Below are 26,982 nucleotides of genomic sequence, written 5' to 3'. Positions count from 1 at the left end.
CTAAACAAAGTCCATACATCTGACCTTCCTGTATTTGGTATTTTAAATTTTAGAGAGGGGCAACTGTGTTCCTTTTCCTTTTGGAAAAATTGGGGTGTTGCCAGGGAAACAGGAAGTGTGGTCCAGAACTGATCATGAGAGTAGGGCTGTCCTTAGGGGCTTCTTAGCCTCATAGTATCATTTCTAATATTTAAAGAGGGGAGGGGGAATGCGATAGCCAGAGCAACCAAGTAGAATCCTCCTTCAGGCAAGAGACCTTAATGGCAGCAGGCAGCTCAGTAACAGTGGAAGTTGTGCTCTTCTCAGATAAAGTGTCTGTATACTCCTACGGTTTTGTTTTGTTTTGTTTTGTTTTTTTGTTCGGGGGAGGTGTCCTAAGCCAAACAAGGGGATGATGGAGCATTGCCCATACCCCAGGCATCTCTCAGAGCACCACACCAATGCCTCTCATGTTTGTTAGTGCCTTCTTTCTGTTTCCTTCATAGCCTCAGAATAGTTTTGCTACCTTGCATGGTTCCTCCTGGGTCTCTCCTTTAATCAACCCTTACAGGAGATCCCCACTTTTTGAGGGCCTCCCTACCTCTGCGTTCCTGTTATAATTGTTCCCCAGGTACAATTGGCCACCCTTGCTGGACTTGTATTGCAAAACAGGAAGGTAACACAAGTAAACTAACATGATGTCACCTAGCATTAGTTTCCAATCAGGCATCAGTATCTTCACCGCTGGCCTCAGGGACTCACCAACACCCCACCCCCAAACCCAATCCCTGGGTAAACCTCCCACATGAGATCTGTCATATGGTGTGATTTCAGAACATCCGTAGCTTAGATCAGAACACTTTGGACCTCTGGACAGCAGAAGTAAGGAGGGAAATGGAACTTGTCTCATCCAGGAGGAGGGATGGCAAAATATTAAGGCCCTTCATGACTCTGCCACAGTTCAAAGTCCCAGTATCCCTTCATGATCCTGCCTCTTGGTACTCAACCTCCTTCAATGTCTCCCTCTTGCCCTTGATGGTTAGCAATCTGCGGCCCCCTCCTTCTCACCCCAGGTATTATAAAAACAAGGTACTAATATAGCCACAGACACCATCAACCAAGTTCTGGTACAATCACAAGCTATTCCCACATATGCTGACATATATGACATGGCCCCATTCTGAGAAACAAAAGGGGAGATGTGGGTTCCCAAAACAGATGAGGGACAGTAGAGAGCTGACTGTTGTGTTTTACAAAAGGAAAACGAAGCCAGGGATATGTGTGGTGGAGTCTATGGTGCTGGGGGCGGGCAGTGCCTCTGCAGACCCATGCTGAGGTATCCTTTCTCCCTGAAGTACCAGCCATACAGCAGGTATAGTATAGAATAGAGTTTATTAGGGCATGGGGAGGGAGTAGGGGGACTGGGGGGGAGAGAGAAGAGTTGAGGCTGTGTATGCTCACATGGAGAGAGGGGAGGGGAACAGGGAGAGAAGGGACAGAGGGGAAGAGAGGGAACGAGCAAGAGAAGAGAGTGAGGAGGGGTCAAGCAGCCCCTTTGTAGTGAGTCAGGCTTACCTGGCTGTTGCCAGGTAACTGTGGGCAGAGCCTAGAAGGAATGCTAACCCTGACCATACCACTGGACAGCCTTCATAAAGCACTGCAGGATTGGGGCTCCCCTCTCCCCAAAGCAGGCTTGGACCTACTCAACTGCATTGAGACCAAAGCCAAGGTATGATAAAATCAGGCCGGTTTCTGTTTCCCCACCAGAGTACTGTCTGCTTAGAAACCATGTGATTGGCACCTGAAACACTTAGAAGCCTCTGCCCTCACCACCCACTTCCTCTTCTATCCCTTTCCTCCCCTTCCCCTGACTCAAACTGTATAATCCAGCCCCTCTGTTTCAGAAAAGGAGCTGTTCTTTTCACACAGTCTTCTGAATCATTTATCCCCACCAAACTTACTACCCTGCAACAGCTGCTTCCCAGCACCTCTGCATCCTGAGACCACACTGGTAAGGAGAAACCTTTGCTGTGTGACTGAAGGTGGTGAGGGAGGCATATGTGACCTTGGCTACTTAACAGAGGTCCTTCATTCTCTGTGGAGAGGCTTGGCTAATGTTTGACCTGTTCAGTGTGACTGCAGTCAGGCTGCTGACAGAGTTGTAAGGCAGGAGAGAGGCTGGGTGTGTTTTGTCTTGCATGTAGCCCTCTCTGCAGAGGGCCTGGCTTCACTCACACAAGCCTGGTAACATCTGGTACATTGACTCTAAGAATCGGCAAGCCCAGTGTTGCCCTCTCCTTAAGAGTTCATTTAGGGAGTCTGTCAGTAATTTGGGCAGGAGTCCACACTAAGGGAAGCTTACTTCCCAAACACTGGTGCTGGGTGGAAAGTGGAGGACTCATGAGAACCTCTAGTTTAAGACTTTTAGAGAATCAGTCTGAAGCACTGTGGTGATGTGGTCCATCGCCATCCTGGAATAGGGATAACTTTGCCCAGGAGCCCCAGCAATGGGGTCAGAGGAGCAAAAAGACGAAAGTTTTGTGATAAAGGACAGAACTCTCTATATTCACAGGGGAGGACTGTCTATTGGGGTTTCAGTCGTTACTTCCTCTTGCTCTCCTCTAGCCACAAGTGGTCTCAGAATATGCTAGAATGTAGAGGAAACAGAAGATGAACTGTCAGCTGTGATTTGGTGGTCACTTAGTGGCTTGGATATTATGCGTGTCCCTGTAAGTGACCTTACCCATCTTCTGTTAAGAAAATCCATAAACTCATTGAGTGCTAAGAATTGGGAGGGCTTGTCACTTGGATCAGCAACTGATGCTCCGTGTTTGTTTGCAGGGCCTTGGTCACTGCTGCTCTTTCCTTGACATAGACTCTTATATGCCTGGGCCAGCATGTGAGGGGAATTACAGAGAAAACTTTCCTCCCTGTTCTCTTCCTCTTACCATGGTGGTGTGTGCTGGGTTATGCAATGTTGCTGGCAAACACGGTCTGATCACATCATAGATTATAGGGTAACAAGGAAGGGATTTTTGTAATGGTGCAAGGGTACAGGCCGTTGGAAGGTAACAGAATTTTAACAGAGAAACACCATCTTGTATGAATTCTGGGGTGATGGCACCGAGGCTTTGAAGCAGTCCTCAGGTTTGGTAATCATTACCGAAAAGGCCAATTCCCCACTGCTCCTTCAGAATCCTGCCTTTGGCCTACAGTGTCTCTCTTTCTTTGATCGATCTTCCTACATAACCCAGAACATCGACACTGGAGTTGAATGTACATGTGGAACCAGCCAGAAATCACAGGAAGAATGAGACTCTTGTTTCAGCCCTGTGCCTTCCATCGGGAGAATATGCCTGATGCTCCCTGAGCCTCTGGCTACGTTTACTTGGTAGCCTTGCCTGCTTAAGTGAATGCACTCAGTTTCACTGATTCTGTGGACCATTTTGGGACACAGTTGTCCTCTGAGTATATCTGTTTTTTGCTATGGCATCCTCTCGGGACGATTTCCAGCTCAGGTCTCTTTTTGTGTCCAGCCTTCCTTCTGTAACCTGTATCAGTCAGTGCCTTGTAGAGGCTTAAGTGGGGCTACTCACTGAGCTCTAAGCTCCATGGAGTTAGGGAACTCAGACTCTGGCTTGCTGTGGGCAAAATCCCAGGGCTGGGCCACAGATGTCATCAATATGTGACTCATTAGTAAGGTTTTAATTGTTAGAATACTATGCCACATGGTAGTGTCATAAAGGCCAGGGAAACTCATGTCCTTTGTGGAACACATTGGACTAGGACCTCATAGGTGTAGGGACAGGGAACATATGAACCGGAGCAGGGAGAATGAGCATGTGGCTGCTTCAAGGAGGCTTTTGGGCAGCGGGGACACTGGGGTCATTCATCCTCTGCATAAGACTGACTTGTGTCATGAAAAGCATCTCTGGCTCTAGCTTCCAGATGCTCATAGCACCCACAGCCCCAGACATCACCCAAACACATCGGACCCTGCTTAGTAACTTCCACCCCAGTTGCCAGTTAGTTCTTGGCCTAGGACTCTCACTTTGTGGATGCAACACACTGTTAGGGGCCTGCTCACCAGACCCAGTCTCCAACTATTAGTCAGCAGTTTACCTGCTTAGAGGAAGGAGGGCTGTGGGCTCTGAGCCACTGCAACCCATGCCCCTATTCAGAGACAGGAAAAAGGCAGGTGGTGGTGGCAGAAGCAGCAGCAGCCACAGCACACCTTTGATAGCTATGGGTTCGAGCCAGCCTGGTCTCACCGAGGAAGTCGTAGGACAGCCAAAGCCACACAGAGAAACTGTCACAGAAAATCCAAAACACAAAAACAAACAAACAAAAATAAAAACCAAAAACCCGGAAAAAGTTGAGCACGTTGCTTCCTCCCTTGCTTTCTGAACGGTAAGCACAGGTCACCCAGGGCCCCTGCCCTCTGCCCTCTGAGTTTCCAGCACCGAGATCCCTCAGCAACTGCGTGATCTTCCCTCCCCAACTACTGTACATCTGACTCCCTGAGCTAACCAACAAACCCTGTTAACTCTTATTCAATAAACATTAGACCTGGAGGAAGTACGTACCTAAACCCTCCCTTTTCAGGATGTCAGATGGGAGGAGCTGAGGGAAAGTAAAGTACTTACATAATTCTTCATCTGCTAGAATTTTCCACAGTGCCTGCAACCTGGTCACAGAGAGGAAGTAAGGAGTGGTGTCAGGAGGGAGCTGATAGTTGGCAAGCACAGGGAACAGCCCTCTGGATAGGGCTGTGGGAGGCAGTTTGGGGTTAGGAAGGAAAAGCTGGGTGGGTGGGAGATAAGAGATGTAGACAGACATCTATTCCTTGGGGAAAGCTCTCTCTCTCTCTCGTGTGTGTGTGTGTGTGTGTGTGTGTGTGTGTGTGTGTGTGTGTGTGTGTGTGTGTGTGTGTGTGTGTGGCAGGCAATTGGATGCCTGAGCTGTGTGGGAGCCCTGGGACGTGACTGGAAGTCTATTAACTGGCTCCGATTTCCAAGGTTTTGCCTGTGCACCCCTTCTCCGAGGATGAACAGTTCTTGCGATATGAAGTCGTGTGTACTCATCCTTCTCCTGGCCCTACTGTGTGCAGAAAGAGGTGAGAGAAAATGAGAGAGGGCAGGAGGGTACACTGGAGATGGAACCAGGCCTCGGGGTGGTGGGCACCTGCATTTCCACTGTATGCCCTGTGCCTGAGGTGTGCTGGGGTCAGGGGAATGGGGACTGGTGTGTGGTGGGTGAAGCCTCCTGGGCTGGGGGGCTTCCTGGGTCTGTAAACTGCCAGTGCCTGCCTTGCAACCATCACCACATGCCAGAGGGACTCTTGGAGAGCACTAACCTCTGCCACAAACCCTGGCCACCAGAGCGACTCTACCCTGCTGCCCTTGCCTCCCAGTCAGGACACTGACTTGTGTACACACAAACTGGCAAAGGCTTCTTTTGTGGCCAAGTTGCCAAGTCAAGGGGTTTAGAATCCTTAACTCTTGGCATTTGACTTTTTCTTATGCCCCAGCCCATGCCACATGAGGCCCAAATACTAGAATTTCCTTCTTTAAGGGGTTCTGAGCTCAAATACACCTATGCATCCAGTTATGTCTGTATTGCAGGAAGCCTCAGCTTTGAGCTGGACTCTGGGATGTTCAGAGCTCAGTCATGCTCCAAGACCCAGAGACCAGCTCTGCAGGATTAGGGTGGGACAGGGCAGAACAACCCTCCCCATCTGGCAGCCTCCAGTATCTACTTATACACCCATTCACTGCTTCAGCAGATGTTTGTGTTCTGTGCCTTCCCACTATGGTGGCTGTCTCTCTAATACCTCTTGAGGTCCAGGTCTCTCCTGTGGGGCTGGCTCACTGAGGCAGCAGCCCGAGCATATTGAACAACTGTTGTGCTTGGTTCACTTTTGCTTTGGTGGAGGTGACTGGGCAGTAGTGTCCTTGCTCTGTCCTAGTGGCCAGCAGCTGTGTGGAAGTAAAGTCATTGTAGAGGAGGGATCTGGGCTAGGAAGGGCATGCCCTAACCCTCCTCATGTATTGGCTTCTTTCTCAGCTCAGGGCTTAAAGTGCTACAGTTGCATAGAAGTCCCACTTAATGCTACCTGCTCAACAGCTACCTGCCCCTACTCTGATGGAGTCTGTGTTTCTCAGGTGGTAGAAGCTATAAAGGGTAAGTTCCCTGTAGCCTGTACAAATATGGGTGGGGGTGGTTAGAAGAAAAAGTCTGGGTACATGTTCTGGACCATGGTTCCCCTCCTTCCAGGTAGGTACCTCCTGGGGTGGGAGTGGGACTCCTGCAAAGTGGGGACTGCTGGGGTCCGAGGAAGCTCTAGGGTGTGGATCATAGAAACTACTGGCATGCATGGTGTTCATCACCCCCTCCCCCCTCTGTTGCCAGGGTAGCCATGTGTTGCTCCTACCCTTCGGTTATATCTAGGGCCTCGCCGTCAGACCTGGAGAGCTGGAAGCATTAGTGAGTCTTTGTATATAGTGAAGGAATCTGGAGCTAGGGCTAAAGGATGACAGGGTTGATGATAGAAGGGAGACCTTAGGACATTTCAGACCCTTCAACGCCCCAGTTTCCGACATATCCTCCAGATAGACAAGGCAGGAACAGCCCTACCCTGCTCTGCAGTTTCCTGTTCCTGACCACACCCTGCCTGTCTCCTGAAGTAGGTCTCCTAGATGCAACTTCCCAGGGAACTGCAAGAGTCTGAGAGGCTGGTTGCCCTTTTTGCTATGCCACTGAGTGATCTTACACTGTGCTGTGTCTCTGTGGGGTACGTGTGCGTGCGCGCGTGTGTGCGCATGTTTGTCTATAAATGTGGGTTCACATGTATGAATGTATGTAATGTAACATAATGTATGTGAAGGTCAGAAAACATCCTTGAGTACCATTCCTTAGGCACTGTCTACTTTTGTTTAATACACACGAGTTTTCAATTTCCTGGAACTGGAGGTGCAGAAGGTTGTTAATCACCATATGTGGTCTGGGGCCCAAACCCTGGGCTTCTGTAAGAGCAACAAGTGCTTTTGAACTGCTGAGCCATGTCTCTAGTCCCAACCACCTTGGTTTTGGAGACAAGATCTTTCACTGGGACCTAGGTAGGAAAGGAGAGGAGGGAGGTGGCAGAGAGATCCCAGGACCTCCTGATTCCCTCTCCCCAGCATGGGGATTATAACTAGCACCTGGTGCTTGGCTAGCTATTTATATGGTTGCTGGGATTGAACTTGGGTCCTTAATGCTTCCATGTGGCAAGCACTTCACTGACTCAACTGCTTCCATATCACGTTGCATGTAAAGACACATGTGCACACACATGTGGATGTGCAGGCACTGGGAGGTACAAGTGTAAGGGACCCAGAAGTTGATGGGAATCTCCTATGACAATGATTTTATTTACTAAGGCAGGGTCTCACACTGAATTCAAGTCTTTCATGTTCAGCTTGTCTAGCCAGTGAGCTCATCTCAGGGGATTCACATCTTTGTTTTTTAAGCACAGAGATACAAGTAGGCCACCATGCCTGTCCATCGTTTGATGGGCTTTAGTGACCAGAACTGGGAGGAGGGGGTCTCCAAGTCTCCTTACCAGCCATGGTTTTGTATTTTTGTTTCGTTTGTTTGTTAGTTGAGGCAGGGTCTCACTCTAGCCCACGTTTGCCCAGAAGCCCCCATGTAACCCAGTGTGGAATTGAACTCATAAAAATTCTCTTGCCTCAATCTTCCCAGTTCGGGAATTACAAGTCTCAGCGACCATGTCTGGCTTCAACATGCCTTAGAGACAAGTCTGGGCCATCCAGGCCTGGTGACTTGTGGCCCAGACTTTGGGGTGCTCTGTTGTTCCTGCATAAGAAGCGACTCACTTCCTGATGTCTTGCAGGCTCTGTAAGACGGACAGCGAAGAGCAATCTCTGCCTTCCCGTCTGCCCTAAGTTTCCTCAAAGAAGCGAGATCCTGGGTACCGTTGTCTACACGAAGGTTTCCTGTTGCAATACAGATCTTTGCAATGCAGCAGTTCCCACTGGAGGCAGCACCTGGACCATGGCAGGGGTGCTTCTGTTCAGCCTGGGCTCAGTCCTCCTGCAGACCTTGCTGTGATGGCCCCTCCAAGGCCCCGCCACCCTTGTCCTTTTATCCTCATGTGTATTCACTCCTCCCTGAAGCCCTCTAGTGATAAATTCTGAGTAATAGAAACTCCGAGGTGGGGGTAGGGTGTGGAACACCTTGTTTCAACTCTATAGCCCCTGCTGGGTAGGTGCCCCACTCCCCTCTCTAGGGCTTGCAGATATGTACTTCCTGGAATGCCATTGTGCTGTGGTTTGCTGCTCTTGGCCCTGGAGGCACGTGGACAGCACAGGGAAGAGGCAGAAACCTAAGGCACTGTGCCACCACCTCCATCCATACATAAAAATCTGGGGTCCTGCAGCGTTCCCACACAAGCCTCTCAAGGTCCCCCTATTTTAGTCCAATAAACTCTCTATTCTCCCAGCCAAGATCTCAGTTTTTCTTTTGCTACACTGACCTTGAGTCTTATTTATGTAACCATCTCTTGAGCCACTTTCCTCCCCCAGCCCACACCCATTAGTGGGAATAGAACCCAGGGCCTCATGCATGTGAAGAAGCACCTTCAAGCCACACACCAGCACAGGTCACCTGCAAAGAGCACTTGCTTGCTGTGGGGAAGCCAGAAGACAAGTCCTCAATGGAGGGTAGTGGCTTCCCTGTCCAATTCTATTAGTCCACAGGTAGAAATCATTTCCTACAGGGAGTCATGGCTTAGCTCAGAGTGACCAAAGCCTCACACTCCCTCTCCTGGAGTCCTAGTCTATATTGGATGCCCCCAGTGTAGGCCTGATTTGACACATTTGCAACCAGGGATCCATCATTCCTCTCTTTTTAGCCTTGAGACCTTGCTGTCCCAGAGGCGAACAGAGCCTGTGTAGTTAACATCACAGGAGTCCTCACGGATATAGACAGCACCCTGGAAACTTGGGTGCTATGGACATTATTACCCCCTGCTCTTGGAGGTCATGAACATCTGAGATTTTGTCAAGGTGAAGATCCTTTAAGGTAGAGTTATCACTCATCTAAGGAAGCCCTTGTCCCTGTAGCCTTGTCCCCTGGGACAAGCACAGATACAGGAATGTGGCCATGGTGCTTGTTGGGCCATAAAACTTGAGTCATGAGTAGGGATTCTGGAACTTTATTCTATATTCTGCGTCGATTCTGTTGCAGGCTCTTCTGGCCTCTGCTTCTGAGCCCTGGGTTTACAGGTATGCACTACTGAAAGACCCCCAGAGCGGGCAGGCCCTTACTCAAGTCTCAGGATGACGAAAGCCCCCAAGAACTCACATAAGACCGTCCTTGCTGTAATCAAATGAGGTTTATAGGTAGGAACCAGTGCACTGGGTTCGAGACCCATATCCCACACAGGGGCAGAGGAGTTTGACTCTGAGTAGCTGAAAGGAGTATTTAAAAGAAGAAGCCACAACCCAAGGGGGCGGGGATAGATTCATTGGAAAGTGTTGAGAATACCAGTGAAAAATCACAAGGAGCTTCCTCTCTCAAGATTCCTTTAAGATTGGGGCTGGGATGGCATCAGTGGCTAAAGCACTGACTGCTCTTCAGAGGTCCTGAGTTCAATTCCCAGAAACCACATGGTGGCTCACAACCATCTGTAATGAGATCCAATGCCCTCTTCTGGTGTGCATGAAGAGATCAAAAGTGTACATGTGACATAAATAAATAAATTAAAAAAAAAGATTGTAATCTAACTTTATGGTCAGCAAGTTCCTGGGAGAAGCTTTCTGCTATCTTTATTAGGTCAGGATATCACACTTAAGGGTCTTATCTTTAGCACTTTTATAAAGTTTCTGGGAGAGCAGGCTCAAGAAATGTGACCTTTTATTTACTCACTGGCTGAGAGCAGGGTCTGGAAATTTGATGTATTTAAGGCTTTTAGGGATGAGATAGCATTTCTAAACTTCTGACTTCGTGACTGTATGTTTTGTTCTTTCAATACCACCCTGTCCATTCCGTGTGTGTTTTAAAATGTCAGACTGCCCACCCCCTCACTGGCTGAGACGCTCAGCCCCTTGAGCAGCGCTGGTCTCAAGGGCATGAGCACAGGAGACCTGGTCCTAACCCGCACCTGAGCAAAGCGGGAGAGCTGGTGGATGTCGATGCCCACACCAAGATGGCACGAGGAACCAGGCATAAGCCTGTGGGATTAGAAAACACACACATGCGGGTTATTCTTGTTAAGAAAGAAGGCCCACCCTGTGGCTTTATTTTGCGAATATATACCCCAAATTGACCAGGTGGAAAACTCTGGGAAGCACAGTGGGAAACCCTGGCTTAAGGCTTAGGTAACAAAAGATTGAATAATGAATTCATGCCCCAAATTTACTGGGGAGTAATCCAGGAAGACCAGACTAAATCCAAAAATGAAAGACTGGGAAGACAAAAGGCAGGAACGAATTGACCACTGCCCATGTGTGTCAATACCGGACCAGGCAGTTCCTTTCTTAGGAACAAAAGGCTTCCACATGCATCAGCAGGCTCAGCAGGGGTCAAACCCTGCAAGGGACCCAGAAGGGTCTGACAAGGTGGTGAAACACTGCAGGGAACCCAGGAGGCTCTGGGAAGTTCCCCTATTTTATTTTTTTTTTTATTAAACAAGTCCCCCTATATTATTTTTTAAGCAGCACCTGTCTTAGGACACTTTGGATTATCAGAACTCTTTCCTGTCTCTGGAAAATTCTGCCAGTCTCAGAATTTCCTGTCTTAGGTGAGCCCTGGTTCCAAAGAGTTGCCCGTCCTTAGCTAACTGTTTCTTGTGAAGGTTGAGACCAATTTGGGCAGAGGGTTTGGATCCTATGAAGCAGAACAACACCTGCTTAGTTGCTGCCCAGGACTTGGAGTGCTGTTTGTGCATGTGATAAGAAGCATAAAGCTGACTACTGCGGCCCCCAGTGCCCAAACTCAGAGGACTATAACATTGAGGGCCATTGTCAAGCTGTTCCTGTATTAAAATTTAGAATTCCCAATCATCAGCAACTACCCACTGTGCTTGTCTAACAATAGATTGGGGGGATGGCAATTCCAGATGCTGCAGACACAGTGGCTATAGCAACAATGGTTGCTACAATAGCAGCAAAGGTGCCAAAGTCTTTCCCAAGACAGTTCAGGATCGGCCATCCTTCTCTAGAACAACCGGAAGGCAATGGAACCAGGTCTGAGATCTGCATAACCAGGGCAGAGTTCCCCAGTCTCCAGCACCTTCATGTAGATGGCATTCCTGTGAAGTCACAGACTGCAAAATGGCAACACCAGTCACAGCAGCAACAGCCACCCGTGAATGAAGAGGGGCAGGGGTAATGGCTGGAGTTTGGTCTTCTCCTCCTGCATGCAGCAGTGCACAGAGTGTTGAAGTGCAGGCCATGGTGGGACAGGTCATGCAGCAGCAGTAACAGTGACTGCAGCAATGCCAAAATTTCAATGCTGACAAAAGATGACGGGGAATCCTCCATCTTCCTCCAAGGGCACAGGAATGACTCCAGGGACCTGAACCATGAAAGCTGAATCTTCATGCTCCCAGGATCAGCATGTCTTACCAGCTACTCTGGCAGCTGGCACACTCCTGTAGCATCCTGTAGGAAAAACACAAACATGCCCTCTTCCCCATATAAAATACCTGAACAGGATCTTGCCATATGCCAATATGTGGAGTCTTCCATTTCACCTAGGCAGAAGTATGCCTAGTCATAGGGTGTCATAAACACTCAGAGTTCCTTGGCATCCAAATTTTAAAATTGAAATAAAAAGAGCATCATTTAAATAATTGTATAGCATACAGGGATATAATTCTCCCTTTTTATTTATTAAGATATTAATTTATTAAGATAAGTCCTTGAGGATTAACACTATTATGTGATACAGGAAGAAATTGAGGACACTGAGCACTTGTATTTATACTTTGACGTGTATACCAAATTATTGTCTCCAGCATTATTGTTTTGGTGATATAAAGAATGAGACTGTTTGACTAATTGTTCCTATGTAAGGCCTATAATCTGCCTGGTATCATTGCCCTCCTTGCTAAAGGGGTCCTGGCAATCAGTTTGAGTTCTTAAATGTCCTATAAAGGTGAGTGCCTGTAGAAAGAAACAGGAGAGAGCATATATCAGCAGCTTGACAGCACACCTAAAAGCTCTAGAACAAAAAGAAGCAAATACACCCAGGAAGAGTAGAAGGCAGGAAATAATCAAACTCAGAGCTGAAATCAACCAAGTAGAAACAAAAAGGACCATAGAAAGAATCAACAGAACCAAAAGTTGGTTCTTTGAGAAAATCAACAAGATAGATAAACTGTTAGCCAGACTAACGAGAGTTCACAGAGAGTGTGTCCAAATTAACAAAATCAGAAATGAAAATGGAGATATAACCACAGAATCAGGGGAAATTCCAAAAATCATCAGATCCTACTACAAAGCCTATATTAAAAAAAACTTGAAAATCTGCAGGAAATGGACAATTTCCTAGACAGATACCAGGTACTCAAGTTAAATCAGGAACAGATAAACCATTTAAACAACCCCATAACTCCCAAAGAAATAGAAGCGGTCATTAAAAGATCTCCCAAACCAGCCCAGGGTCCAGATTGGTGCAGTGCAGAATTCTATCAGACCTTCATAGAAGACCTCATACCAATACTATCCAAACTATTCCACAAAAATTGAAACAGATGGAGCACACCTTCTACGAAGCCACAATTACTCTTATACCTAAACCACACAAAGACCCAACAAAGAAAGAAAACTTCAGACCAATTTCCCTTATGAATATCGACGCAAAAATACTCAATAAAAGTCTGGCAAACCAAATCCAAGAGCACATCAAAACAATCATCCACCATGATCAAGTAGGCTTCATCCCAGGCATGCAGGGATGGTTTAATATACGGAAAACCATCAATGTGATCCATTATATAAACAAACTGAAAGAACAAAACCACATGATCATTTCAATAGATGCTGAGAAAGCATTTGACAAAATTCAACACCCCTTCATGACAAAAGTCCTGGAAAGAATAGGAATTCAAGGCCCATACCTAAACATAGTAAAAGCCATGTACAGCAAACCAGTAGCTAACATTAAACTAAATGGAAAGAAACTTGAAACAATTCCACTAAAATCAGGGACTAGACAAGGCTGCCCTCTCTCCCCCTACTTACTCAATATAGTTCTTAAAGTTCTAGCCAGAGCAATCAGACAACAAAAGGAGATCAAAGGGATACAGATTGGAAAAGAAGAATTCAAAATATCACTATTTGCAGATGATATGATAGTATAATTAAGTGATCCCAAAAGTTCCACCAGAGAACTACTAAAACTGATAAACAACTTCAGCAAAGTGGCTGGGTATAAAATTAACTCAAATAAATCAGTAGCCTTCCTCTACGCAAAAGAGAACAAGCCGAGAAAGAAATTAGGGAAACAACACCCTTCATAATAGTCCCAAATATTATAAAATACCTAGGTATGACTTTAACCAAGCAAGTGAAAGATCTGTAGGATAAGAACTTCAAGCCTCTGAAGAAAGAAATTGAAGAAGACCTCAGAAGATGGAAAGATCTCCCATGCTCATGGATTGGCAGGATTAATATAGTAAAAATGGCCATTTTACCAAAAGCGATCTACAGATTCAATGCACTCCCCATCAAAATACCAATCCAATTCTTCAAAGAGTTAGACAGAACAATTTGCAAATTCATCTGGAATAACAAAAAACCCAGGATAGCTAAAACTATGCTCAACAATAAAAGGACTTCTGGGGGAATCACTATCCGTGAAGTCAAGCAGTATTACAGAGCAATAGTGATAAAAACTGCATGGTATTTGTACAGAGACAGACAGATAGACCAGTGGAATAGAATTGAAGACCCAGAAATGAAACCCACACACCTATGGTCACTTGATTTTTGACAAAGGAGCCAAAACCATCCAATGGAAAAAGATAGCATTTTCAGCAAATGGTGCTGGTTCAACTGGAGGTCAGCATGTAGAAGAATGCAGATCGATCCATGCTTATCACCCTGTACAAAGCTTAAGTCCAAGTGGATCAAGGACCTCCACATCAAACCAGATACACTCAAACTAATAGAAGAAAAAGTGGGAAGCATCTTGAACACATGGGCACTGGAGAAAATTTTCCTGAACAAAACACCAATGGCTTATGCTCTAAGATCAAGAATCGACAAATGGGATCTCACAAAACTGCAAAAATTCTGTAAGGCAAAGGACAATGTGGTTAGGACAAAACGGCAACCAACAGATTGGGAAAAGATCTTTACCAATCCTACAACAGATAGAGGCCTTATATACAAAATATACAAAGAACTCAAAAAGTTAGACCGCAGGGAGACAAATAACCCTATTAAAAATGGGGTTCAGAGCTAAACAAAGAATTCACAGCTGAGGAATGCTGAATGGCTGAGAAACACCTAAAGAAATGTTCAACATCTTTAGTCTTAAGGGAAATGCAAATCAAAACAACCTGAGATTTCACCTCACACCAGTGAGAATGGCTAAGATCAAAAACTCAGGTGACAGCAAATGCTGGCGAGGATGTGGAGAAAGAGGAACACTCCTCCATTGTTGGTGGGATTGCAGACTGGTACAACCATTCTGGAAATCAGTCTGGAGGTTCCTCAGAAAATTGGACATTGAACTGCAGGGACCAGCTATACCTCTCTTGGGCATATACCCAAAAGATGCCCCAACATATAACAAAAGACACATGCTCCACTATGTTCATAGTAGCCTTATTTATAATAGCCAGAAGCTGGAAAGAACCCAGATGCCCTTCAACAGAGGAATGGATACAGAAAATGTGGTACATCTACACAATGGAATATTACTCAGCTATCAAAAACAATGACGTTATGAAATTCATAGGCAAATGGATGGAACTGGAAAATATCATCCTGAGTGAGGTAACCCAATCACAGAAAAACACACATGGTATGCACTCATTGAGAAGTGGATATTAGCCCAAATGCTCAAATTACCCTAGATGCACAGAACACATGAACTCAAGAAGGATGGACAAAATGTGGATGCTTCACTCCTTCTTTAAAAGGGGAACAAGAATACCCTTGGGAGGGGATAGGGAGGCAAAGTTTAGAACAGAGGCTAAAGAACACCATTCAGAGCCTGCCCCACATGTGGCCCATACATATACAGCCACCAAACTAGATAAGATGGATGAAGCAAAGAAGTGCAGGCTGACAGGAACCGGACGTAGATCTCTCCTGAGAGACACAGCCTGAATATGGCAAATACAGAGGCGAATGCCCGCAGCAAACCACTGAACTGAGAACAGGACCCCCGTTGAAGTTATCAGAGAAAGAACTGGAAGAGCTTGAAGGGGCTCGAGACCCCCATATGAACAACAATGCCAACCAACCAGAGCTTCCAGGGACTAAGCCACTACCCAAAGACTATAATGGACTGAACCTGGGCTCCAAATTCATAGGGAGCCTAGTAGGGGTACCAGTAGAAGCAGAAGCCTTTGGCCCTGCCAAGGCCGGACCCCCAGTGAACTGGATTGTTGGGGAGAGGTCGGTAATGGGGGAGGATGGGGAGAGGAACATCCATATAGCAGAGGGGAGTGGAGGTTAGGGGGATGTTGGCCTGGAAACCAACCGGGAAAGGGAATAACAATCGAAATGTAAATTAGAAATACTCAAGTTAATAAAGATGGACACCTCACCCCATAGAGATTCAGGGCTACCCCACCCCACCCCAAAACCACCCTGTGTGACTGTGGTGCATTGGGGGGCGGGTGAACTAGCTCAAACAGAATAAAAACCCTGCTGTGATATCCAATATAGACTAGGACTCCAGGAGAGGGAGCGTGAGGCTTTGGTCACTCTGAGCTAAGCCATGACTCCCTGCAGGAAATTACTTCTACCTCTGGATTAATAGAACTGGACAGGGAAGCCACTACCCTCCATTAAGCACTTGTCTCCAGGACTTCCCCACCGCAAGCAAGGGCACTTTGCAAGTGACCTGTGCTCATGTGTGGCTTGAAGATGCTTCTTCACATGCATGATGCCCTGGGTTCTATCCCCACCAATGGGTGTGGGCTGGGGGAGTAAAGTGGCTCAGGAAATGGTTACATAAAGAAGACTCAGTGTCACTAGTGTTCACAAGGCAGAGAATAGGCTTCTAATCCAGCCAAACCACAAGCAAGAGACCTTGCCTGTGCAGATATAGCAGAGTGCTCTTCATCCCCCCTCTTTCTTCCTCCAGCATCAGCCTAAGGGAAGCCCACCCAAACCAAGTGGTCCCCCACTCTTAGCTGGGTAACATGAGCTAGCTAGTGTGGGTAGCACAAAGGGCAGAGATGTGAACTGGAAGGCAGGACTCAGCAGACACAGTGTAGCAAAAGAAAAACTGAGATCTTGGCTGGGAGAACAGAGAGTTTATTGGACTCAAATAGTGGGATGTTGAGAACCCCAGATTTTTCTGTGTGTATGGAGGTGGTGGCACAGGGCCTTGGGTTTCTGCCTCTTCCCCATGCTGTCCACCTGCCCCCAAGGCCAAGAGCAGCAAACCACAACACAATGGCATTCCAGGAATTACAGATGTGAAAGCCCTAGAGAGGGGAGTGGGGCACCTACCCAGTAGGGGCTATAGAGTTGAAACAAGGTGTTCCACACCCTACCCCCACCTCAGAGTTCCTATAACCCATAATTTATCACTGGAGGCCTCCAGGGAGGAGTGAATACACATGAGGGGAAAAGGACAAGGGTGGTGGGGCCTTGGAGGGGCCATTACAGCAAGGTCTGCAGGAGGAATGAGCCCAGGCTGAACAGAAGCACTCCTGCCGTGGTTCAGGTGCTGCCTCCATTGGGAACTGCTGCATTGCAAAGATCTCTATTGCAACAGGAAATCTTCGAGTAGACAACGATACCCAGGATCCCAATAATTTGAGTACTCTTGGGGCAGATTGGAAGGCAGAGATTGCTCTTTACTTTCTGTCTTATAGAGTCTGCAAGACATCAGGGAGTGAGTTGCTTCTTATGTAGGGATGACAGAGCACCCCAAAGTCTGGGTAACATGTCAAAAGGCCTGGATGGCCCAGACTTGTCTCTAAGGTATGTTGAAGCCAGACATGGTAGCTCAGACTTGTAACCCCAGAACTTGGAAGACTGAGGCAGGAGAATTTTTATGAGTTCAATTCCACACTGGGTTACATTGGGACTTCTGGTTTATCCTGGGCTAGAGTGAGACCCTGTCTCAAATAACAAACAAACGAAACAACGATCAAAACCATGGACTGGTAAGGAGGCTTGGTGCATAAAGTGCTTGTTTGCACAAGCATGAGATCCCCTCCTCCCAGTTCTGGTCACTAAAGCCCATCAAACGATGGGCAGGCATGGTGGCCTACTTGTATCTCTGTGCTTAAAATACAAAAATGTGGATTCCCTGAGATGAGCTCACTGGCTAGACAAGGTGAACCTGAAAGATTTGAATTCAGTGTGACACCCTGGCTCAGCAAATAAAATAGTTGTCACAGGAGATTCCCATCATCTTCTGGGTCTCTTACACTTGTACCTCCCCAGTGTATGCACATCCACATGTGTGTGCACATGTGTCTTTACATGCAACATGCTGTGGAAGCAGCTCAGTCAGTGAAGTGCTTGACACATGGAAGCATTAAGGACCCAAGTTCAATTCCCAGTAACCATATAAATAGCTAGCCAAGCACTGAGTGCTAGTTATAATCCCCGTGCTGGGGAGAGGGAATCGGGAGGTCCTGGGAGCTCTCTGCCACCTCCCTTCTCTCCTTTCCTAGGTCCCAGTGAAAGATCTTGTCTCCAAAACCAAGGTGGTTGGGACTGGAGACATGGCTCAGCAGTTCAAAAGCACTGGTTGCCCTTACAGAAGCCCAGGGTTTGGGCTCCAGACCTGATATGGTGGTTAACAACCTTCTTCAACTCTAGTTCCAGGAGAACCAAAACTAGTGTTTATTAAACAAATTAGATAGTGCCTAAGGAATGGTACTCAAGGATGTCCTCTGAGCTTCACATATATTACGTTACATTACATGCATTCATACATGTTCACCCACATTTATAGACAAACACGCACTCACACACGCGCGCGCGCGCACACACACACACATACACACCACAGAGACACAGCACAGTGTACGATCACTCAGTGGCAGAGCAAAAAGGGCAACCAGCCTCTCAGACTCTTGCAGTTCCCTGGGAAGTTGCATCTAGGAGACCTACTTCCGGAGACAGGCAGGGTGTGGTCAGGAACAGGAAACTGCATAACAGGATGGGGCTGTTCCTGCCTTGTCTATCTGGAGGATATGTCAGAAACTGGGGCGTTGAAGGGTCTGAAATGTCCTAAGGTCTCCCTTCTATCAGCAATCCTGTCATCCTTTAGCCCTAGCTCCAGATTCCTTCACTATATACAAAGACTCACTAATGCTTCCAGCTCTCCAGGTCTGACAGCGAGGCCCTAGATATAACCGAAGGGTAGGAGCAACACATGGCTACCCTGGCAACAGAGGGGGAGGGGATGATGAACACCATGCATGCCAGTAGTTTCTATGATCCACACCCTAGAGCTTCCTCGGACCCCAGCAGTCCCCACTCTGCAGGAGTCCCACTCCCACCCCAGGAGGTACCTACCTGGAAGGAGGGGGAACCATGGTCCAGGATATGTACCCAACCTTTTTCTTCTAAGCCACCCCCACCCATATTTATACAGGATACAGGGAACTTACCCATGACAACTTCTGCCACCTGAATAGCGCAGACTCCATCAGGGTAGGGGCAGGTAGCAGTTGATGAGCAGGTATAATGAAATGGGATCACCATGCAATTGTAGCAGTCTAGCCCCTGAGCTGAGAAAGAAGCCAATACATGAGGAGGGTTAGGGCATGCCCTTCCTAGACCAGACCCCTCCTCTACAATGACTTTACTTCCACACAGCTGCTGGCCACTAGGACAGAGCAAGGACACTACTGCCCAGTCACCTCCACCAAAGCAAAAGTGAACCAAGCACAACAGTCGTTCAAATACGCTCGGTGCTGCTGTCTCAGCGAAGTCAGCCCAACAGGAGAGACCTGGACCTCAAGAGGTATTAGAGAGACAGCCACCATAGTGGGAAGGCACAGAACACAAACATCTGCTGAAGCAGTGAATGGGTGTATAAGTAGATACTGGAGGCTGCCAGATGGGGAGGGTTGTTCTGACCTGTCCCACCCTAAACCTGCAGAGCTGGTCTCTGGGTCTTGGAGCTTGACTGAGCACTGAACATCCCAGAGTCCAGCTCAACGCTGAGGCTTCCTGCAATACAGACATAACTGGATGCATAGGTGTATTTGAGCTCAGAGCCTCTTAAAGTAAGGAAATTCTAGTATTTGGGCCTCATGTGGCATGGGCTGAGCTATAAGAGCCAAATGCCAAGAGTTAAGGATTTCCAAACCTTGACTTTGGCAACTTGACCACAAAAAGAAGCTCTTTGCCAGTTTGTGTATACACAAGTCAGTGTCCTGACTGGGAGGCAAGGGCAGCAGGGTAGAGTCGCTCTGGTGGCCAGCATTTGTGGCAGAGGTTACTGCTCTCCAAGAGTCCCTCTGGCATGTGGTGATGGTTCCAAGGCAGGCACTGGCAGTTTACAGAACCAGGAAGCCCCCCAGCACAGGAGGCTTCACCCACCACAGACCAGTCCCTGAACTCCTGACCCCAGCACTTCACTGGGATACACACACACACGCGCACACACACAGGCTGCATACAGTGGATGCAGGTGTCTCCACCAGCGAGGGGCCCGGTTTCCATCTCCAGTGTACCCTCCTGCCCTCTCTCATTTTCCACCTCACCTCTTTCTGCACACAGTAGGGAGCAGGAGGAAGGATGAGCTCTACAGGACTTCATAGCGCTAGAACTGTTCATCCTCGGAGAAGGCAAGTGCACAGGCAAACCTCTGGAAATTGCATCCAGTTAATAGACGCCCAATCACGTCCGTGGCTCCCACTAGCTCAGGCATCCAATCCAACAGCACAAGCATTAACACACACACACACACACACACACACACACACACACACACACACACATGCACAAACAGTTTTCTCCAAAGGAATAGATGTCTGCCTACATCTCTTATCTCCCACCCACCCAGCTTTTCCTTCCTAACCCCAAACTGCCTCCCACAGCCCTATCCAGAGGGCTCTTCCCTGTGCTTGCCAACTATCAGCTCCCTCCTGACACCAGTCCTTACTTCCTCTCTGTGACCAGGTTGCAGGCACCATGGAAAATTATAGCGCATGTGGACTTATATAAGTACTTTACTTTCCCTCAGCCCCTCCCATCTGACATCCTGAAAAGGGACAGTTTAGGGATATAGTTACCCCAGGTCTAATGTTTATTGCATAAGAGTTAACGGGGTTTGTTGGTTAGCTCAGGGAGCCAGATTTACAGTAGCTGGGGAGGGAAGACCACGCAGTTGGTGAGGGATCTCGGTGCTGGAAACTCAGAGGGCAGAAGGGCAGGGGCCCTGGGTGACTTGAAGCTACTGCTCAGAAAGTAAGGAGGAAGTAGCGTGCTCATTCTTTTTTTCCGGATTTTGATTTTTGCTTTTGTTTGTTTGTTTTTTGCTTTTGGATTTTCAGAGACAGAGTTTCTGTGTGGCTTGGCCATCCTACGACTCTCTTCGGTGAGACCAGGCTGGCCTTTAACCCATAGCCATCAGCGTGTAGCTGCTGCTGCTCACACCACCCGCCAGCATTTTCCGTGTCTCGAATAGGGGCATGGGTTGCAGTGGCTCAGAGCCCATAGCCTCTTTCCTCAAGCAGGTAACCGCGACTAATAGCGGAGACTGTCGGTGAGCAGGCCCCTAACAGCTTGCCATGCATCTTAATAATGAGAGTCCGGGCCAAGAACTAACTGGCAACTGTAGAAGTTACTAATAGGTCTAGTCGTATTTGGGTGGATATCTGGGCTGTGGGGGAAATGCAATCCCAAGATGGCGCCCGGACCTGCCAAGTCTTCTGACTAGCACCTGATTTTTCAGTATACACCCAAACTAAGCCACGCCCATCGTGAGAGCTGTGCAGGCACATCATGACACAAGATCAGGCCATTTGGCGTGGACCTATGAACTGAGACTTCGTAGACTGGACTGATGGGGCGTGGTTACGGGTTTTTTATTAGGAAGTGTGCTTGGGGGTGGGAGATTGCTGCTTGCATGCAGAAAGAAAGGTTCCTGAATAAACTGCTTTGAGAAGAACGTCCTGGTGTCGCTCCTTTCTGCGGGACGGAGACGGAGACAACACTGTCTGTGGGCAGGAGATCTGAAGCTAGAGCCAGAGATGTTTTTCAGACATAAGTCAGTCTTATTTGCAGAGGATGAATGACCCCAGTGTCCCCGCTTGCCCAAAGGCCTACTTGAAACAAATCCACATGCTCATTCTCCCTGCTCCGCTTTCATGTTCTGTCCTACACCTAATGAGGTCCTAGTCCAACGTTCCACAAAGGACATGAGTTTCTTGGCCTTTTATGTCACCCACCATGGGGCATAGTATTCTAACAATTAGAACTTTTACTAATTAGCCACATATTGATGACATCTGTGTCCAGCCCTGTGGATTTTGCTTCCTACAGCAAGCTTCAGAGTCTGAGTCCTAACTCCATGGAGTTTAGAGCCAGTGAGTAGCTCCCCACTTAAGCCTCTACAAGGCACCACTGATACAGGTTACAGAATGGAAGGTTGGACACAAAAGAGACCTGAGCTGGAAATCGTCCCAGAGGATGACATAGCAAGCAAAGGACAGGCATGTTTAGAGACAACTAAACCCAAAAATGGTCCACAGAATCAGTGAAACTGAGTGCATTCACTTAAGCAGGCAAGGCTACCAAGAAAACGTAGCCAGAGGCTCAGGGAACATCAGGCAGATTCTCCCGATGGGAGGCACAGGGCTGAAACAAGAGTCTCATTCTTCCTGTGATTTCTGGCTGGTCCACATGTACATTCAACTCCATTGTCAATGTTCTGGGTTATGCAGGATGATCAATCAAAAAGAGAGACACTGTAGGCCAAAGACAGGATTCTGAAGGAACAGTGGGTATCGGCCTTTTTGGTAATGATTACCAAACTTAAGGATTGCTTCAAAGACTTGCGCGCCATCACTCCAGAATTCATACAAGATGGCATGGTTCAATTAAAATTTGTTAGGTTCCCATGGCCTGTACTCAGCACCATTACAAAAATCCTTCCTTGTTTCCTATAATCTATGATGGATCAGACCGGGTTTGCCAGGTAACATTGCATAACCCAGCACACACCACCGTGGTAGGAGGAAGAACAGGAAGGAAAAGTTTTCTGTAATTCCCTCACATGCTGTCCCAGGTATAGAAAAGAGTCTATGTCAAGGAAAGAGCAGCAGAGTACTGCCCCTGCAAACAAACAGGGGCATCGGTGGCAATCATAGGACAAGCTTCCCAATTTTTATCACCCAATGAGATTATGGGTTTTTAACAGATGATGGGTGAGGTCGCTTACAGTAACAGGCATAATATCTAAGCCACTCAAGGGACAACCAGGTCTCAGTTGCTGTCTTCACCTTCTGTTTCCCTCTTCATCTAGCACTTGAGACCACTTTGTCTCAGAGGAGAGCAGAGGAGTAACGGCTGAACCCCATTTGACAGTCCTCCCTGTGAATATAGAGAGTTCTGTCTGTTATCATCACATACCTGTCGTCGTTTTGCTCCTTTGACCCCTACTGTTGGGGCTCCTGGGCAAATTATCCTTGACTCCAGGATGATGATGGGACACATCACCACAAAGTGCTTCAGACTGCTTCTAAAAGTCTTAAACTAGGTTCTTATGAGTCCTCCACTTTCCACCTAGCACCAACGTTTGGGAAGTAAGCTTCCTTAGTGGACTCTGCCCAAATTACTGACAGACTCCTAAATGAACTCTTAAGGAGAGGGCAACACTGGGCTTGCCGATTCTTAGAGTTCGATGTACCAGATGTTATCAGGCTTGTGTGAGTGAAGCCAGGCCCTCTGCAGAGAGGGCTACATGCAAGACAAAACACACCCAGCCTCTCTCCTGCCTTACAACTCAGACAGAAGCTGGACTACAGTCACACTGAACAGGTCAAATATTAGCCAAGCCTCTCCACAGAGAATGAAGGACCTCTGTTAAGTAGCCAAGGTCACACATGCCTCCCTCACCGCCTTCAGTCACACAGCAAAGGTTTCTCCTTAACTAAGTGTACTTCTTCCAAGTGCTGCTTGCCCCTCCCCCACCAGTGTGGTCTCAGGATGCAGAGGTGCTGGGAAGCAGCTGTTGCAGGGTAGTAAGTTTGGTAGGGATAAATGATTCAGAAGACTGTGTGAAAAGGACAGCTCCTTTTCTGACACAAAGGGGCTGGATTATACAGTTTGAGCCAGGGGAAAGGGAGGAAAGGGAGCAGGCCCTCACTCAAGGTTCAGGGATGACGAGAGAAACTGGAACTCACGTGAAAGACCGCCCCTGGCGTAATCACATGATTACAAACACTGCAAGGGACCCCAGAAGGGGTCTGAGAGTGGTGAAACACTGTGGCACCCAGGACAGGCTCTGGTACAAGTCCGCTACTGCATATTAGGCAAGAATCCCCCTATGTATCATTGCATGAGCAGTGCCTGCTTAGGACAGTGCTACATCAGACCTCTGTCCGTCTCTGGTACTCTGCCAGTCTCAGAATTCTCCTGTCTTAGCGACAAGGCTCTGGTCTCAAAAGGAGTTGCCTGTCCTTAGCTAACTGCTGCGTGAAAAGGCTAGGCTCAATTTGGGCAGAGGGTTTGTGTATCTTCTTTGCAGGCCACGGCTTCCCTGGGACGGCGTCCCGTCAGGAGTGCTTCTCTTTCCCGATCTCAGGTGGGACCTCAATTTGTCGATACCCACACCGGTATTGCACCAAAGAAATAGGAGGCATGGATTCACACACACACACACACACACACACACACACACACACACACACACACACAATAATACACACACACGGGACATCCATAAGAAGAAAGAATGCCACTTGTGGCTTTTATTTTCCAAGAAAATACAATTGACCTGTGGAAAAAATCTGGGGATACAGGGAAACCCAGCTTAAGGCTTAGGTAACAAAAGATTGAATAATGAATTGTGCCCCAAATTTACTGGGGAGTAATCCAGGGAAGACCAGACTAAAATCCAAAAATGAAAGACTGAAGACAAAAAGACAGGAACGAATTTGACCATTGCCCAGGTGTGTCAATACCAGACCAGGCAGTTCCTTTGTTAGAACAAAAGGCTCCAGAGGGCTCAGCAGGCGCCAAACCTGCAAGGGACCTCCAGGTCTGACAAGGAGGAACACTGCAGGGAACCCAGGAGGCTCTGGGGAAATTCTATTTTATTTTTTTTTTTTTTTTATTAAACAAGTCCCCTATATTATTTTATTTTTTAAGCAGCTACTCTGTCTTAGGACACTTTGGATTATCAGAACTCTTTTCTCTCTGAAAATTCTGCCAGTCTCAGAATTTCCCTGTCTTAGGTGAGCCCTGGTTCCAAAGAGTTGCCTGTCCTCAGGAAGGTTGGAGCCCAATTTAGCAGAGGGTTTGATCCTATGAAGTGAACAACACCTGCTTAGTTGCTGCCCAGGACTCTGGAGTTGTTTGTGCATGTGATAAGAAGCATAAAGCTGACTACTGCGGCCCCCTAGTGCCCAAACTCAGAGGACTATAACACTGAGGGCCATTGTCAAACTGTTCCTGTATTAAAATTTAGAATTCCCAATCATCAGCAATTACCCACTGTGCTTGTCTTGTTCAACAGATTGGGGATGGCAACCCAGATGCTGCAGACATAGTGGCAATAGTAACAATGGTTGCTACAATAGCAGCTTGAAGGTGCCAAAGTTCTTCCCTAAGACAGTTCAGGATCGGCCATCCTTCTCTAGAACAACCGGAAGGCAATGGAACCAGGTCTGAGATCTGCATAACCAGGGCAGAGTTCCCCAATCTCCAGCACCTTCATGTAGATGGCATTCCTGTGAAGTCACAGACTGCAAAATGGCAACACCAGTCACAGCAGCAACAGCCACCCGTGAATGAAGAGGGGCAGGGGTAATGGCTGCTGGAGTTTGGTCTTCTCCCTGCATGCAGCAGTGCACAGAGTGTTGAAGTGCAGGCCATGGTGGACAGGTCATGCAGCAGCAGTAACAGTGACTGCAGCAATGCCAAAATTTCAATGCTGGGAAAAAGATGACGGGGAATCTCCATCTTCCTCCAAGGGCACAGGAATGACTCAGGACCTGAACCATGAAAGCTGAATCTTCATGCTCCAGGATCAGGCATGTTCCTACCAGCTACTCTGGCAGCTGGCACACTCCTGTAGCATCCTGTAGGAAAAACACAAACATGCCCTCTTCCCCATATAAAATACCTGAACAGGATCTTGCCATATGCCAATATGTGGAGTCTTCCATTTCACCTAGGCAGAAGTATGCCTAGTCGTAGGGTGCCATAAACACTCAGAGTTCCTTGGCATCCAAATTTTAAAATTGAAATAAAAAGAGCATCATTTAAATAATTGTATAGTATACAGGGATATAACTCTCCCTTTTTATTTATTAAGATATTGCTAAGATATTAATTTATTAAGATAAGTCCTTGAGGATTAACACTATTATGTGATACAGGAAGAAATTGACAACACTGAGCACTTGTATTTATAATTTGACGTGTATACCAATTTATTGTCTCCAGCATTATTGTTTTGGTGATATAAAGAATGAGATTTTTTGACTAATTGTTCCATGTAAGGCCTATAATCTGCTCTGGTATCATTGCCCTCCTTTGCTAAGGGGTCCCTGCAATCCAGTTTGAGTTCTTAAATGTCCTATAAAGGAACAGTACTTAGTGCTCTTAACCACGTTTGGCATCTCTCATTCCCACAAACTTTATTTACCTAAAGCAAGCATTAATTTGAAATGCCAAATCCTGTAAATATGGTCCAGATTTAGCTCTTCTTAGAAATCCTGCACTGCAGGGTGATACAGAGAGACCATTTTGGATGTAATAAGCAAAGGCGAGGTTTATTACAGAGACCTATTACAGAGATCTCCAGGCCGACACATATCCCACGCAGGAGACAGAGGTGTCGGCCCCGAGAGGCTGGGAGAAAGAGCATTTAAAGGCAGAGGCTGTGAGCCCAGGGGATGGGGGGATGTCAAAGGGGAATGCACCACAAGTTACAGGATTGTTTTATGGCTCCAGGAGATAAGGGGACGCCAAAAGGTTTTATGGCCCCCTGGTTCCTGGAACAGAGCTACTAAATCAGGAGAACGGTTGGGTCTTTAGGTCCTCATTATTTTTAAAAGTTTGTCAAAATTGATGAAGCATCTGTATTTGAAACACCTCTGGTTAGGCTTGGACTGTCAGGTTTCCTGGAATGCTCTCTGCAGGACACAATGGCTGAAAAGCACAAGTAGGGGCTTATCAGGGTCTGGAGGACATCTGGTTAAAGTATGACTCTGAGTAAGCTGGGGGGATGTCTTTGGATGGTTCATGGGTCAGTCCTCGATAGCCTGAGCTGGTTTTTGCATTCCTTTTCTTTATCTTTATGGCCTGCAATTCCTGGAGGAAGGGCTTACTCTTTTAATTTTATATTTTTAAACCTTAAATTTGTATAATTTTCCTTTCAGGCTCTGTCCAACTTAAGGACACCCCAAATTTTCCTCTGTCACCCCATCCTACCAGTTCTGATCAAGAAGTAGGGTGGCCCTGGAGGAGGGTTGTAAGATGAAGATTTATTCTACCCAAGTCCAGTCTCCGACCCAACCTCCAGCCCAGAGAACAGGGTGTTAAAGGGACATCCTTGACCTTCCTTGGCACCTCTGTAGGACTGCCGCTCTCATGAACCCTGTCTGCT

The 26,982-nt window shown here is 47.3% G+C and overlaps 2 protein-coding genes across 2 annotated transcripts; one reads left to right on the top strand and one right to left on the bottom strand.

Moving 5' to 3' along the window:
- The first annotated feature begins 4,658 nt into the window (after nt 1-4,658).
- LOC116890139 (lymphocyte antigen 6B-like) lies at nt 4,659-8,483 on the top strand. Its single transcript, XM_032890876.1, has 4 exons — nt 4,659-4,683; nt 4,998-5,095; nt 6,046-6,162; nt 7,874-8,483. The coding sequence occupies exons 2-4, from the start codon at nt 5,026-5,028 to the stop codon at nt 8,089-8,091; spliced, it is 405 nt and encodes a 134-aa protein (XP_032746767.1). The 5' UTR covers nt 4,659-4,683; nt 4,998-5,025; the 3' UTR covers nt 8,092-8,483.
- Nucleotides 8,484-16,895: 8,412 nt separating this feature from the next.
- Nucleotides 16,896-19,979, bottom strand: LOC116890138 (lymphocyte antigen 6B-like). Its single transcript, XM_032890875.1, has 3 exons — nt 19,907-19,979; nt 18,806-18,925; nt 16,896-17,053 (listed from the first exon to the last, which is right to left on the bottom strand). Exons 1-3 carry the CDS (start codon nt 19,977-19,979, stop codon nt 16,896-16,898), a joined length of 351 nt encoding a protein of 116 aa, XP_032746766.1.
- Between the last annotated feature and the right edge of the window lie 7,003 nt (nt 19,980-26,982).

This window comes from Rattus rattus, chromosome 1 (assembly GCF_011064425.1).
Source record: "Rattus rattus isolate New Zealand chromosome 1, Rrattus_CSIRO_v1, whole genome shotgun sequence".
Lineage (NCBI taxonomy): Eukaryota > Metazoa > Chordata > Mammalia > Rodentia > Muridae > Rattus > Rattus rattus.
This window is presented reverse-complemented; position numbering and strand designations above follow the sequence as displayed.